Source organism: Apteryx mantelli, chromosome 2, assembly GCF_036417845.1.
Source record: "Apteryx mantelli isolate bAptMan1 chromosome 2, bAptMan1.hap1, whole genome shotgun sequence".
Classification (NCBI taxonomy): domain Eukaryota; kingdom Metazoa; phylum Chordata; class Aves; order Apterygiformes; family Apterygidae; genus Apteryx; species Apteryx mantelli.
Genome location: NC_089979.1, coordinates 40,746,322 through 40,759,844, shown reverse-complemented (window position 1 = coordinate 40,759,844; position 13,523 = coordinate 40,746,322). Strand labels below are relative to the sequence as shown.

At 36.3% G+C, this 13,523-nt stretch overlaps 1 protein-coding gene across 1 annotated transcript in view; it reads right to left on the bottom strand.

Moving 5' to 3' along the window:
• C2H8orf34 (chromosome 2 C8orf34 homolog) overlaps positions 1-13,523 on the bottom strand; it is a 148,738-nt gene that overhangs the window by 79,531 nt on the left and 55,684 nt on the right. Inside the window, exons 6-7 of the mRNA XM_013942798.2 lie at positions 10,048-10,217; positions 6,297-6,463 (exon numbers count right to left, since the gene is read on the bottom strand). Of these exons, the coding sequence (XP_013798252.2) occupies positions 6,297-6,463; positions 10,048-10,217 (337 nt within the window). The remainder of the gene's footprint in view (positions 1-6,296; positions 6,464-10,047; positions 10,218-13,523) is intronic.

Below are 13,523 nucleotides of genomic sequence, written 5' to 3'. Positions count from 1 at the left end.
AGCAGTTAGAATATCACCACAGACCTGAAAAGTAGATGAGAACAAAGAGATATCTAAAGTTCAAAATTATCACAACTTTTTGTGGATTTTTAAAAAGGTCAGTACATTTCATGTAATTTCTAGATGACAATAATGTAATGTGGAAAGAAAAATGATACCTTTTTGCAAAGACTGCAATTATATTTGCTGCCAGATTTACAAATTTCCACAGATGGCTTTCACCTCTAGACACTAAAAGAATAGCAGGTGGACAAATGTTACAAAGTGTGTTTAAACATATTTGACAGGATATGGTGGGAAAGTATGAGGTAGTGCCTTTGATGAAGATTTTGATGTCATGAGAAGACAAGAATTTAGGGACCATAATTTCAAGAAAGGATCAGCATTATACATGATGCAGTCCTCAAACATACAGGTTCAGGTTATGTCTCTTCAAATGATGGAGGCACCAAGGTATATAAGTACTCGTATTGGATCAGAGCTGAGGAACACCTAGCATAGTATCCTAACTGAATGGTCAGCAGCATATGGAAATAGGAGCATAAGTAAAGATCCTCTCAGTTACCTGAAATTTCCAAATTTGGGATTGAGATAGAGAATGCTCCAGAATCAACATGTTTAGTAAAATTTATTGATCTATCTTCCATGAATTTATCTACTCTTGTATATTTACACCTGTAGCCTCCACAACTGTGGCAACACATTCCACAGAACTATGTTGTACTCATGAAAAAGTACTTCCTTATACCTCACAGCTTAAAATGTTACGTAAAATATGCCACCTAACTCAACCATGGCTCTGTACTATTCTCCTGTCATCTGATGCACTTGGCACATCTGGAAGTTGGCAGAGGGAAGACGACTGAAAAATGGAGAGAGTTGGCTGTGAGAATCACCTTCCTCTCCTTTTCATAAAAGATGTTGCAGGGCAGGGAGGAAGCTTCTTGCTACAGCTTCTCAAGGGACCTCTGCATCTCCATAGCCATCAAACATAAAAATTGTGAACACTTCCAAGCACATAGCAGCAACCAGCTGATCCTATGAGACCTGATACAAACCATGTTGCTGTGTCCCCCTGCTTTCCATGAGAAGGAATCCCAGGCGTACAGGCCATAAAAAGTCCAAGTTAGTACAGCCATTTAGGTCTCTAATCTGGACAAACAGGGGACTCGGATTGTGAGGAATGGTACCCAGTGTCCCTGCTCTGTTTCCTAGGTGTAGCCTAAAATAAGGTTAATAACTTGGTTAGACTTGGTTCCTTGTGTAAAACTGTAAATAAATGGCACACATTTTAGGCTGCTGTACATCATGATATTGAGTACACATCTATTTCTTGAAAATGAATCATTGCATTGAAGATTTTTATTATCTCATATGTAACTCATTTCAGCTGAAGAGAATCTAGTATCTCTATCATTGATTTTCTCTCTCCATTTTCCCTTTTTCCCTTTAGTAATATTAAGCACAATCAACTTCAGTATCAACCCATTTTATGCTTATCAAACCAGAAATAACTAAGCAAGCAAATGGCAGTGTTGCAGTAAACTACTAAGTCACTTTATAATTTCTTCTAAACCTTACAAATACCCTCTTCACCAAATTATAAAATTTATAAGCTTACTAAAAGTTATTGTGAGCCTAAAATTTTATTTAAATATCAAATATCTGAAGTAATTTGCCTGCCAGAGTAAAATTCAAGACTAGGATTCTGCTATTTTAAGACATTAAGCATCAAATCCTGTTCTTTGAATAACCAGTTAAAGTTTTGTTCAAACTCGGATCAACAAAAGATTCCCACTGATATTGCTATCTTTTAGCATACAACCACAAGATAAACTAAAATCAGTGAACTCAATGAATGACATTAAACAAATCTGCAGGTCTCTATTGCTTCAGCAATTTTGTATATTGGCAGAAAGAGAAAAGTACTGAATAATATGGTATTTGTTAAATTTTTACACAGCTGTTCAGTGACAAGTATAATCCTGAAAACACTGTTTTAAAATTACTAGATTTCAAGTTTACAGCTTCTCTCTAGACAACAGTCCTGCAGATGAAGGAATCTGGTAATAAATGCTGCTGACTACATCAGCAATTATGTCATAGTTAAGATCTCAGTGAAATACCATACACAGTCAAAAACTACCTTTTGAGGTTGCTTCTCACCTTAGCTGTTTTGCAAGATGAATTATTCCAACTGATTTACCTATCCTGGCATTTTTTTTCAGAGTACAACTTACTACTGAACACCATTTATTTTATTAATTGCTTGAGGCACAGCATACCAATTCATATATTTCACTAAAAGCAACAAAGCTAAAGATCTAAGAACACTTCAGGACTAGAGGTACAGCAAGCTAATCACTGCAGTCTGAACAAGATAAAGATATAAATTATCCGTAATTACCCATTAATCTTGGTTGTTTCTTTGCCACTGTCTTTCCCATACCCCTTCCACTAGACTTCAATATTTATAATGCATTTTCAAGATCAAATTCTGTGTATGGATCACTACAGGTAAACTCCACATAATCAACCATATAGACCCTCACTGACGTCAGTGGGGATTCAGGTTAGCTTAGGGTGTGTCTCCATGGGTCACATTACACAGTCTGCTGCTGTAAAAAAATGATAAAAAAGACTAAAGAAATAACTGAATATACATTTTAAAGGGGGAAGAGTGAGAGACAGGAAAAATTACTACAAATATAGCTGCCTGAAGAAAAAAATGTTTCTTTACATAAGTCCACAGAAGTCCAGTAGACCTCTGAATTGTAACCATAATGCTCTTTATTGAGCTTTACAGCTTTTACAATCTTCACAACTCTGCAATAGCATAAGAATCCCAGCTGGATACTTTCATTTCAAAAGACAAATTGTACCCTCTCTGACAACTATGGTCACTTCCCAGTGCTATGCTAAGGCCTATGTGCACAACAAAGGCTAGTTAAGAAGCAAAGAACACAAGATATTGACCAAGGCTGAAAGACATTCTGGAGTCCACAACTATGGACCAAAAGACCACTGGGGACAACAGAATCCGTTCTAGGTGAAAGGCAGCATAAGAAAGTGGTGAATGATGGCAACAGACCTAATCATACATTGGTCAACCTATCTAAGAAGGAGAAGAGGTGCCTTTATTTAACAATGTCCCTGGAGTTGCCAGAGAGGGTGGTTTTGCTTTCAACTGTTAGTTGTCTATCCAAACCCCAGATCTTTCAGGAGTCTCAAAGTGCCTGATAATTTAGATGATCAGAAATTGCAGATACACATTGAAGAACAGACCTTTTAAAAACTGTGATAACAGTAAACTCCATTTATTGATGTTTTCCCTAGCATCAAGTAATTCTATTCAACTTGGGATGAATAATTACATCTTCCTTACCAGACCAGAGAAGAAAAAGTTCATTAGTTGCCACTAAACATCAGATACTCATCAGTTAGACAGTCAAATACATTTCACAAAGGTAAATCTTAAGATATCTCATTCATGCTAGCCATATTACCTCATCATTCACACAGCAGTAACATTATGACTGTTCCTACGACAAGCCTGGTTCACATAATGTAGTCCTTCTAGTCCTTCACTAATACCCATTAAGGAGCACAAAGCTCTAAAACCCAAATTATGTAACATTTTCCACACTTTGGGACGTAATGGAAAGGAAAAAGAGCAATCACAGAATTTATCTCCAATAAAAGATATTTAAATCAATACCTTACAAAGTCTGAGTGCCTTTCTTACTGGGCTCTATAACAATCATTTGCACTTGTGCATTACACCGGCCACTGAGGGTTTTGCATCAGATAGTACAGCCAACCTCTGCACTCACAGGAGGCCTGCTGTGCCCCCATAACATCAGCTTCTGTGCATACACTACACAGCAGATGCTCAGAAGTAATGCTGCCTGTTTCTCAATAGCTCCCCAAAAAGAAGAGTCAGCAAAAGGGGGCCATGACGAGCAATTCACACAGCTCACTTCCATAGCTCACTTCATTCTCTCTAAACCCCAACAGAACAGGCCGTGGGCCAGAAAATTGTTCTGCTGGTGACAGAAAGTCATGACTGGAAAGTAGTTATATAACATGTGTAAAAAGCATCAAGGCAGTTAATGGATTAATGCAGTACATAATATAAAAATTCAATCCCAATATCATAGAGTCACTGATCTGGAAAATATAGCAAGTAAAGATATCTGTGTTTGCTGATAGAAATTTAAGTTCTCTATGTTACCTTCAAAAGAAAATAAAATGCTTTTCACGTCATGTCATAGCCTCAAGTTTTGAGAAGTTCTGCAGCAATGTAATTCTTACAATTTTATTGAATCTAAAACATGTACGGTCAGCAAAATACAAAATGAGATTTAAAATAAAAGCCAATGTTTCAGAAGCACAGCAATTCCAAAACCAAGATGTATATAGTGAACCTTCTACCAGTGGTAGTTACTATAACATGGCTATATTATAATCATTCTAACCATGGTTACTCAAGGAATATGTCATGATTTGCTTCAGAATCTCAGAACTGCTTACATAAAACTCTGTCCTAGGCCAGAGGTCCTGTTTGTGACCTTTCATAGTTAAGTCAATTTTGTATAAACTCTGCTGGTTTTGTTTAAATGTAGGATAGAAAAATGTTCTAGGTTTTGCATGGCACAAAACCTGGCTAAACCCCAGGATGGATTTTTATAGCTGTGTTCTTACAAAAAAATACTCATTTGTATACAGACAATATTCTGGCCGAAGCTCAAGACACTAGAAAATAACATTTTCTTTATATTGCCTTTCTAGTTCCTGATATCTTGAGGTATTCAAGTGTCCAAAGGGAAAGATAAAGACATAGGAGAAGCAAACCTGTCTGGGTACCTTTTCCTTACTATCCCCACATAAGTTAAGAAAAGCGTCTATTCCATACATCACACATAATGATGCCAATAACATCAGACTTACCTACTGTACTGTTTGGATGCCACAGAATCCTACTTTAGAGGAGTCCTGTGAGTTATGCCAGCTCAAGATACCCATTCAGCTTTCTTTATATATCACACTGATGAAGTTGAAAAGATTTATAAACTGCAGGAGGAAATAAGGAGATAACACTGCTACAGACAAAAACAGTTATGGCCTTAACTGGAATCCATGGATTAATTCTGGAAATACCAACTCATTCCACAGAGTAGCAAGCCTGCAGTCATAAATAGTGTGGCACTGAAGTGATCCAGCCCATTATACCTTCTTTCTTGTAAATACAATTGCATGAATCAAACTTGAAATTACTGAAAAAAGTATACATTAATTCATGATTATTTAAACATAAAAAAAAACTTGTTTACGGCGAGGGTGTTCAAGCACTGAAGCAGGCTGCCCAGAGAGGCTGTGGAGTACCCCTCTTTGGAGATATGCAAAAGCCAACTGAGTAGCCTGCTCTAGTTGATTCTGCTTTGAACAGGGGGGTTGGACTAGATGATCTCCAGCACTCCCTCCTAACCTCAGCTATACTATGACTCTGTGATTCTGTGTTTATATGAAAACTGCAATAATGAAGCAACAGAAATATAACTACATTGAAACTATGGAATCAGAATAGAGCACCAGGTGTTTTTCAATTTTAGAGTAAGATCCAATCTGGAACTCAAATTCTTTATGAACAAATAATTTGTGACAGAACTCCTAAATACAAGAATGTTGAGCTATCCTTCGAGATTGCATATTTCATGTGCTTTGATCCTACATTTTGCTATATAGCAAAACCCATAAAAAATGAAATCAATGACTACTTTTCAAGCATCTTACTTTGGAGTTTTTAAAAATGGCAAAAAAGAGAGTATTAATTAACTTTCTTCAACAACTCCCCTCCTTCCACTTGTGTGATATTAAGTAGTTATTCCAGGAAAAGGAGAAAACAGTGAGCACAGAGCCTTCTAGAGTACAATGTAGCATATATTCCAGTCTGTTAGAAAATTGCAATTAAAAACCCTGTAGAGGTTACAAATTTACATTGCCTAACCTATTCGTAGCTAAGAAGTCTCAAATTAATTATTTTAAATGCCTGAAATGTTCAATTTTTCAAGGGAGTTTGATGCAGCTGACAGTTTCTTCACAATATATAGTAGTCTTCATTATATTCACTCCTGAAACTTATAAATTAAACCCTATTAACTTTTACACAGCTGCTAGAAACTTGTGCCTCAAAAAGAAGAAGCAGATTCAAACTAATCTGTTTCATTGGTTATTATATTTTTTAGATTAATCTATAATAAAAAGTATTAGAAAATGCATATAATTTTTGCAGTTACCCAACAGTTCCATTGCATCATCTTCATTGTCAATATCTTCTTCGGTTACAGATGGAGCTGTGCTTTGGGCAGAATCAAAGGAGTCCTGAGAAAGCATGGCAGCCAGCAGTTTCTTATGTTGCTGCTGTTGCTGTTTTAGTCCTTTGGTCTTTGGCTCCATTTTTAAGCTGTGAGGGAGGAAAGCACAACTTTCTCTTACTAGGACTCTCTTCAAAATTTGTCAGACTTCTGTCAAATTACTGTTGTCCGTGACGTCTTCAAGATCTGATGATTAATACCATCAGACCACAAACAATCAGCTGGTTATCACTCATTCCTGATCATTAGATGTTATATGTCAGTTCATGCTTTCTATTCCTATCTAAAATTTTGATAGAACAACAATGGGAAATCTCCTATTGACTTTATGAGCATTTAATCAGGTCCAAATATGTTACATATACAGAACAAAAGGATGTCAACTACTAATTGCTATTGTTCCTTAACAATAGTAACTGGGAACTAAAAACTGCTGTGTGTGGTTTTAGTATCCTAACCGTTCAGAATTAAGCACTGCATAGAGTTATAACAATCCTCATGATTGATTACTGACTTGTGTCCCCAACCTAAGTAACAGACAACTGGAAACGGACAGAAGTTAGCAGAAGGGTCTAAGGCAGGACTTGCTACAGCTGGCAATTCTTCTGATTCGTTACATTCTCAAGGTAAAGACAATGGGAGAGAAATTTCATGACCCTCAAGAGGGTGTCTGAAATGCCTCAGACTGTCTTAAACCATGTTGCAGGAACATGGATCTGTTGCAAACATCTGAAAATTGTTGCTCAAATTTAACTCCACTTGTTTTTAAGTTGGCCTGATTTTCAGATACACAACATGTCAACTTCCATTGCTCATGACTACAGGAATGTATGTTCTTAAGGAGGCAACAGTGGTTCTTTCCCACTGTCCACTACTGAGTGGAGGAAAAACTGAGGTTCGTGGTTGCAATGACAGAAAAAGCAGACAACTCATAGATTTACAAATTTCATGTACTACGAATATTTGCTATGCTCTGCCTTATGCTGAAAAGAACTATATTGAAAAAGGGAACAGGTAACCAAAAGAGCAGTGGTCCACAGAAATATGCCATTCTATTTAGTCCCCTATAGAATGCAATGAGTTTTTTAAAGACCCAACAGACTCTAAACAGAAAAAAAACTTGTATGCTACGCTCTGTGAGAACAATATTCAGAGAAGGTCCATGGCTTAAGGCACTGATGGCAATTACCCTACCAGTGATGTGACACGCTTGCTCTGCTGCTCTACTCTTACTCTGTAGCTTAATTAGGATTCGTTTTGAGAGCTTGCTGGCATCACATAAATCATGATAACAAGTGACCAATAAACTATCACTTTTTATTAAAAGTGTTTTATAATGTTGATAAATCAGATTTTACAACACATAATCAGAAACATTTAATATGAATTTTGAATTGCTCCCTCTTTTAGTTGCCAGGTAAAAATGTAACTGAAATATTTTGCTCTATTGGCTATGAAATAGATTAATGAAATATAGATGAGGTAGCCAAAAACACTTTGTAAGTGATAACAACTTGGCTCTTTTTAGAGTTTCATTTAGTCTTATAAAAACAATACTACCCCCATTACTTTTAGATGTGCTATGTGTATGCTACATTAAAACTAAATTATTATTACCTGTTACTTGTCTCATATATTTGGAGTATAGCCAATTCCAAATTCTGCTAATAGTACTTTAATTCCCAGCAACACTGCATCATACCTTGAAGAAATTGCCTGTTATTAGTGAACTGTTATTAGCATTCAGATTAATCTTGGTCAATGAGAGTCTTTTGAACTTCCATACAAAGGTTGCATCAGTTTTGGTATCATCACTATCTTGAAGTTCTGCAATTTTACATGTATTTTTTAAGACTGCAAACATGGTTTTTTTACATGCCTTATAAAATCTGATGTAATGCTAATGAAGCAAAGAATTATCCCAGACATAAACTGGGTCATCCAAATGTAAATCCATATGCTGCATGTAATTTAATAGTTATTCATTTTTACTGAAAATCAGTATTCCCACTTAATGACACATATTTTTCAAAAGCTCTTCAGCACTCACTGCAGCTAAAACTAGAGATAACAGCTTCCCATGATTCCTTCCTGACATCAAGCACCACATGTTCTCCTTACTCCACACAACCAGGCAATGGTGATTTTGTCATGATACTCAACAAAGCTTTTCAAATACTTTCAAAGCCATTAATCACAACCTTTCATTACATCACTAGCTGTGAGGCTTCTCACAGCTTGTACCACCCCCTACAAAGAGAAAAATACTCTGTTTTGAATCTTTGTTACTCAGCACCAAACCTCTGTGCACCCTTTCAGAGATCAGATATGTATACTTCTGTTCCTTTCCATTGAGAGAAGGGATACAATATCCACTGCACTCTGCAACATGGAACAGATCTTCCTTATTGGACTGCTGAATAAGGAAAAACAGAAAACCAGGCCCCCACAATCAAGCTGCAATGCCAGCTGCTGACTCCATTACTTACCCAGCAATAGCACTAAACAGACCCAGTGCTTGAGTTCTCTTGGTTCCAGTCCAAAGTCTGGCTGAGGGATTATTACTATGCACTGCTACTTCTTTGAAATAGTAGTACGTGTAATTTATCCCACGATAATCTGATTAAAAGAAGAAGTGCGCCAGGACAATGAATATTCCCAATATGTGAGGAAAGTTAATCAATGCGGCCTGTAAGAGGACAGCAAGTGACAGACTAGTTTCCCTGTTACAGGGAGGTGAATTCCAATGTAAAAGACACATCAAGGACATAGTGAAGGAACATCTTAGACCTTTTCAAAGGGAAATCGGAGGTTTTCTGCATTCTTAAAAGAAGAAGAAAAAGGTATCTGTTGCAGTTACTGTACTAGTTATAACCAAAGAGAGAGGCTACAATTTTGAGGGAAAACAGGAGGTGTTCAGGCAATTAACAGAGGCCTTGCATAAACTTTACACTTAAAAAAAAAAAAAAAAGCATGAATCATTTTTAAAGACAGGCTGTGTATATTTCACTTTCTGTAAGAAACAGGCATCTTTAAATTGTGGAAAATGTACTCATTGGAAAAATGATCACCTCCTCTGTGTAGCTGAAGCACATAAAAAACAAACACACTGCCCCCATCCTCAGCCAAGTTACAATTGACTGCAGTGAATCATCAGAAGGTGTTTACTGCAGAGAATACAATTGTCTCTTTGAGAAAGACTTAGTACTAACACCAAGATGCTAATTTTAAGAACTGAAGATGGATTTAGGAAATCCTGTTAAAAATAACACAGATACTGTTTCCCTGGTCTATCTTTCCTTTAAATGAGAAAATCAGATTTATCACTAACATATCAAGATTAATAAACAGCTACTACCAGCCACTGAAAGACAGATGGGCTTGATGTATCAGATTAAGGCTATACATCATAAAATTATTAAGCAAAAGGTCCCAATCTTATCAACATACACTCAGCTTTACACATAGGAATAAAATGGGATTGCAGATGAGCATAAAGTTAATCATAGGCAAAAGCATTAGAAAACATATTAATGACTCCCATACATTTTGCATGCTGCCACACTATAGATGAGAATTTAAAAGCCCTATGTTCCGCTCTTAGAAACAGGGCATTAAAGAGAAACCTCTTTTTCACAAATTATAAGATTTCTAGGCAAAATCAAAATCCCACCTTCCTCCAGGACTGCTGCTATCCTCACTGTCCCACTGTTCATTTTTACTTCTTGGTACCGGTGGTTGTAACATCTCAGCAGCCAGTGGATCTGCATCATTCTCTTCACGACCAACCCACTCTCCAATCACACGAGGTCTGAGAAGGGGGGTGTTAAAACCTGTTGTGTCCTGAAAAGAAATAAAGAAAAACTCTGCACTGCTTGTTCCCAACCACACATGTAAGCAGGAAAAGAAAAGAAGAAACATTGAAAATAAAACTATTTATTAAAATAGTACAACACACTAAAATTTCAGAGGTCTAAGTAATGCCAGAAACGGTCATGGCCTAATGAGAAGATTCCCATTAGCAAAATTCCAAGAGATTTGCCTATCCTGATGCTTCAAATCTCTCCTCTTTCTTGCTTTTCAAAAGCAACCGTAGAAATCTGGGCTTTATTTAATTCCGTCTTGAAAGACTATAACTTTTTTTTTTTTTTAAATAAATGCAGTACTCCTAGAACCAGCCCTGTTTCAGTTATGTTAAGCAACAGATGAGGTCACTTGCATAAATGAACAGCACAACCGTTATGAATTAATGCAAAATTAACACATAAATCTTCACTGGGCATTTTAAAAGCAACTCTGCTGGGATTTTACATAATGTATCTTTCAATTCTGGAAATGCATTAACCTTCTAATAAAATGCATTTCTGAAAATAGTAATCAATCATATTTTTTACCACTTACTGGAAGAAGATAGGTGGAGAAGATCACAAAAAGCAAGCAAAATGTATCTGGAATAATCAAAACAATACTGATGATTTACATCATTATATTAGGAATTTAGATTAAAGAAACAAATTGTCCCTCTAATTTGTATGGTAAAGCTGTTCTGAATCAGTATGTACTCTCTTTCTTCATAGTGTTATGGTTGCATGCAGTGGAAGGTCATGTACAATGGCATAGTCAAACTCTAGAAAAAGGCATTTATACTAAAAAATTGCCATAATGAAATGATGGTATAGGAATATTTTTTCTATTTTAATTAAATCCATCTCTAGGTTAGGAAAGAGATTTCAAACACAGTGTTCTTAATTAGAAGTGATATATTCTATTCCTATCTTTTAATGAGAGAAAATTTTAGGAAGACAAATCCTTTTGGCTGTTATCTAGCTCAGTGTCTCATTAAATATTTCTTCCATAAAACAATGCTTTCCAAACAAAGGGAATCTGGAAAAACTACAGCACAGTGATTACTTAGCCTAGCAACCATACTTTTTTATCTTCCTAAAAAAAAACATTTTTAAAGTCTCTTACTAATGGTTAAATTAATTCAGATCATGCTGAAAGCACAGTTTGAAACAGAAGCCTCTACTCCTGAAACGGAAAAAAAAATTGTGAAGTATTTTTATATGAACACATTTATCCCACTCTAGCTAGATGCTATAATTTCCTTTCGCTCAGCAGAACCCCAAGAAATTTTATCTGACAGAGGCAAATATAGAATAGACCCTGGATTAGGCTCATTCACCCTTGTTCTTCTGTTCTGTCTTTTTCTGTGATGTGCTTTTGAGGGCATTACCACTCCACTGCCTGTATGCTTGTTCAGAGTCCTCCATCACTTGACTAAATTCACTTTTCACACAATGTCCATTTTTTGCAAGGTTAACATGAGGTTAACAGTATGACCACTGAAAACTGACTGAAGCTAATACAGAAGAGAGAAATCTGAGGAAAAGAGCATGGCTTCAGAGGTTTTAGGATTTCTAACCGTTAGTGTATTTCTTTTATGTAGTTAAAATATACATTTTACTTATCTGCTTGTGCTGTGTCATAGTCAGGTAATGTAAATTAGATGAGAGTGGTCCCTGTCACTCGATAGGTCTAATCCTGATTACCATCACGTGCCTATGAGCTGGGAAGATTATTTCATTGCACAAAATACCACCATTGCAGAAGATGCAATGTTAGTTTAAGTAAGAACCCTTTGGCCCCTTCTGAAGTTTTTTCCTGCTACTCTAGGTGTTTGCTCTCCTCCCTTTCCCTAGGATAATTTCTAACAATGAATAAAAACTAGTTGTTGGTGCTAGTTAAAACTGCACCTATTTGCAGTTTCATTCATGCTAAAAGCTGTTAGTCCCTTAAGATGAAAGTGAAGAGCACCTGAAGACGTGCCTTTTTTCAGAACCACAGCTTTTCCTTGACACTGTACACTGTGCTAACAGCATATGAATAAGTAAACCATCAATGCTGTGTCTATCCTTGTTAGGTTGATTTCTTTTCTAGACATTGCAGGGACTAGACCATCCTGTATAATAGTGCTTTCAAGCTCTACTTAATAGAAGTGTAAAAAAGACATGTCTTGCCTCACCAAGCCTCACTACCTTCCCTTGCCAAGATTTTAGAATATTGTTAGATTAATACTCCACAATTTCAATGACCTAATTTATTTTCCTCCTTTCACCCACAGTGAGAACAGTAAATGGAAAATCAAAGAAGGCTGTATTGAGAACACCATGCCATTATTTGGCACCTTACTTCAGCAGCTTTGACAAATTCAGATGTAGTATTCTGTCACAGTCAAGTTTATACATGCATTTTTACATAAACCTTAGAATCTTAACCAATTTCCAATTTATATCCCCATAAATACAAGAAGAGATTGAAAGTGACACTGGTATACACAAAAATTTCTTTGGGACAAGTAGGTATTTAAGTCTGCACTGAAATGAATCTAGAGGATTATTTTATAGTGCACTCCAGTGTCCTGGTCCATTTATCATCCACATCAGTGGCTACCAACTTGACATGCTCAAGTTTCCTTTATGTGGCAATCAGGAGAAGAAGGGGAAGACAGCTGAATCTCATCTCAGTGTTGGGTTGAGATGTGGTTTGGGTATGCATTCCATTCCTGGGAGCACAGCAATATTTATGCATCCCTTGATTTAAACATATCTTAAAAAGCTCCATGTTCCTGATCTCATGTGTGCATTTTGAGGGAGCCTCCACAGTCAGAAAAAACTGTGGGTGAGCATAATTTTGCTTTTTGATGACTTAGATATTTCCTCTATTTTATTAATTAGCACCAGTGTTCACTGTAGTACTACCTACTTACTACATGTAAGAAGAAAGTACACCCTAGACACAGCATAGAAAAAATGTGTTAATATTAAGCTTGAGGGTCAAAATCTGTTATGATGTATTATATCATATTCACTCATGTCTGATCCTGGATCTCTGATACCTTGGTATCTTCCTGTTATTGTTTAAAGTGACTGAAAGAAAGAAATGGTTTGGAATTCCAGACAAATCTCACAGTAGTATGACAGGTCTCACACTACAAAGTATTTTCAGTCAAGTTCCAATACATGGAATATTATGATTATGTGAAAATCTTAGATTTTATTTTAAAAGGATATGTGTCTACCCTTTATATTTGCAGGAACATTTAGAAAGTGTTCTTTAGAGAATCAAAGGGTAGAAGATGAATAACCC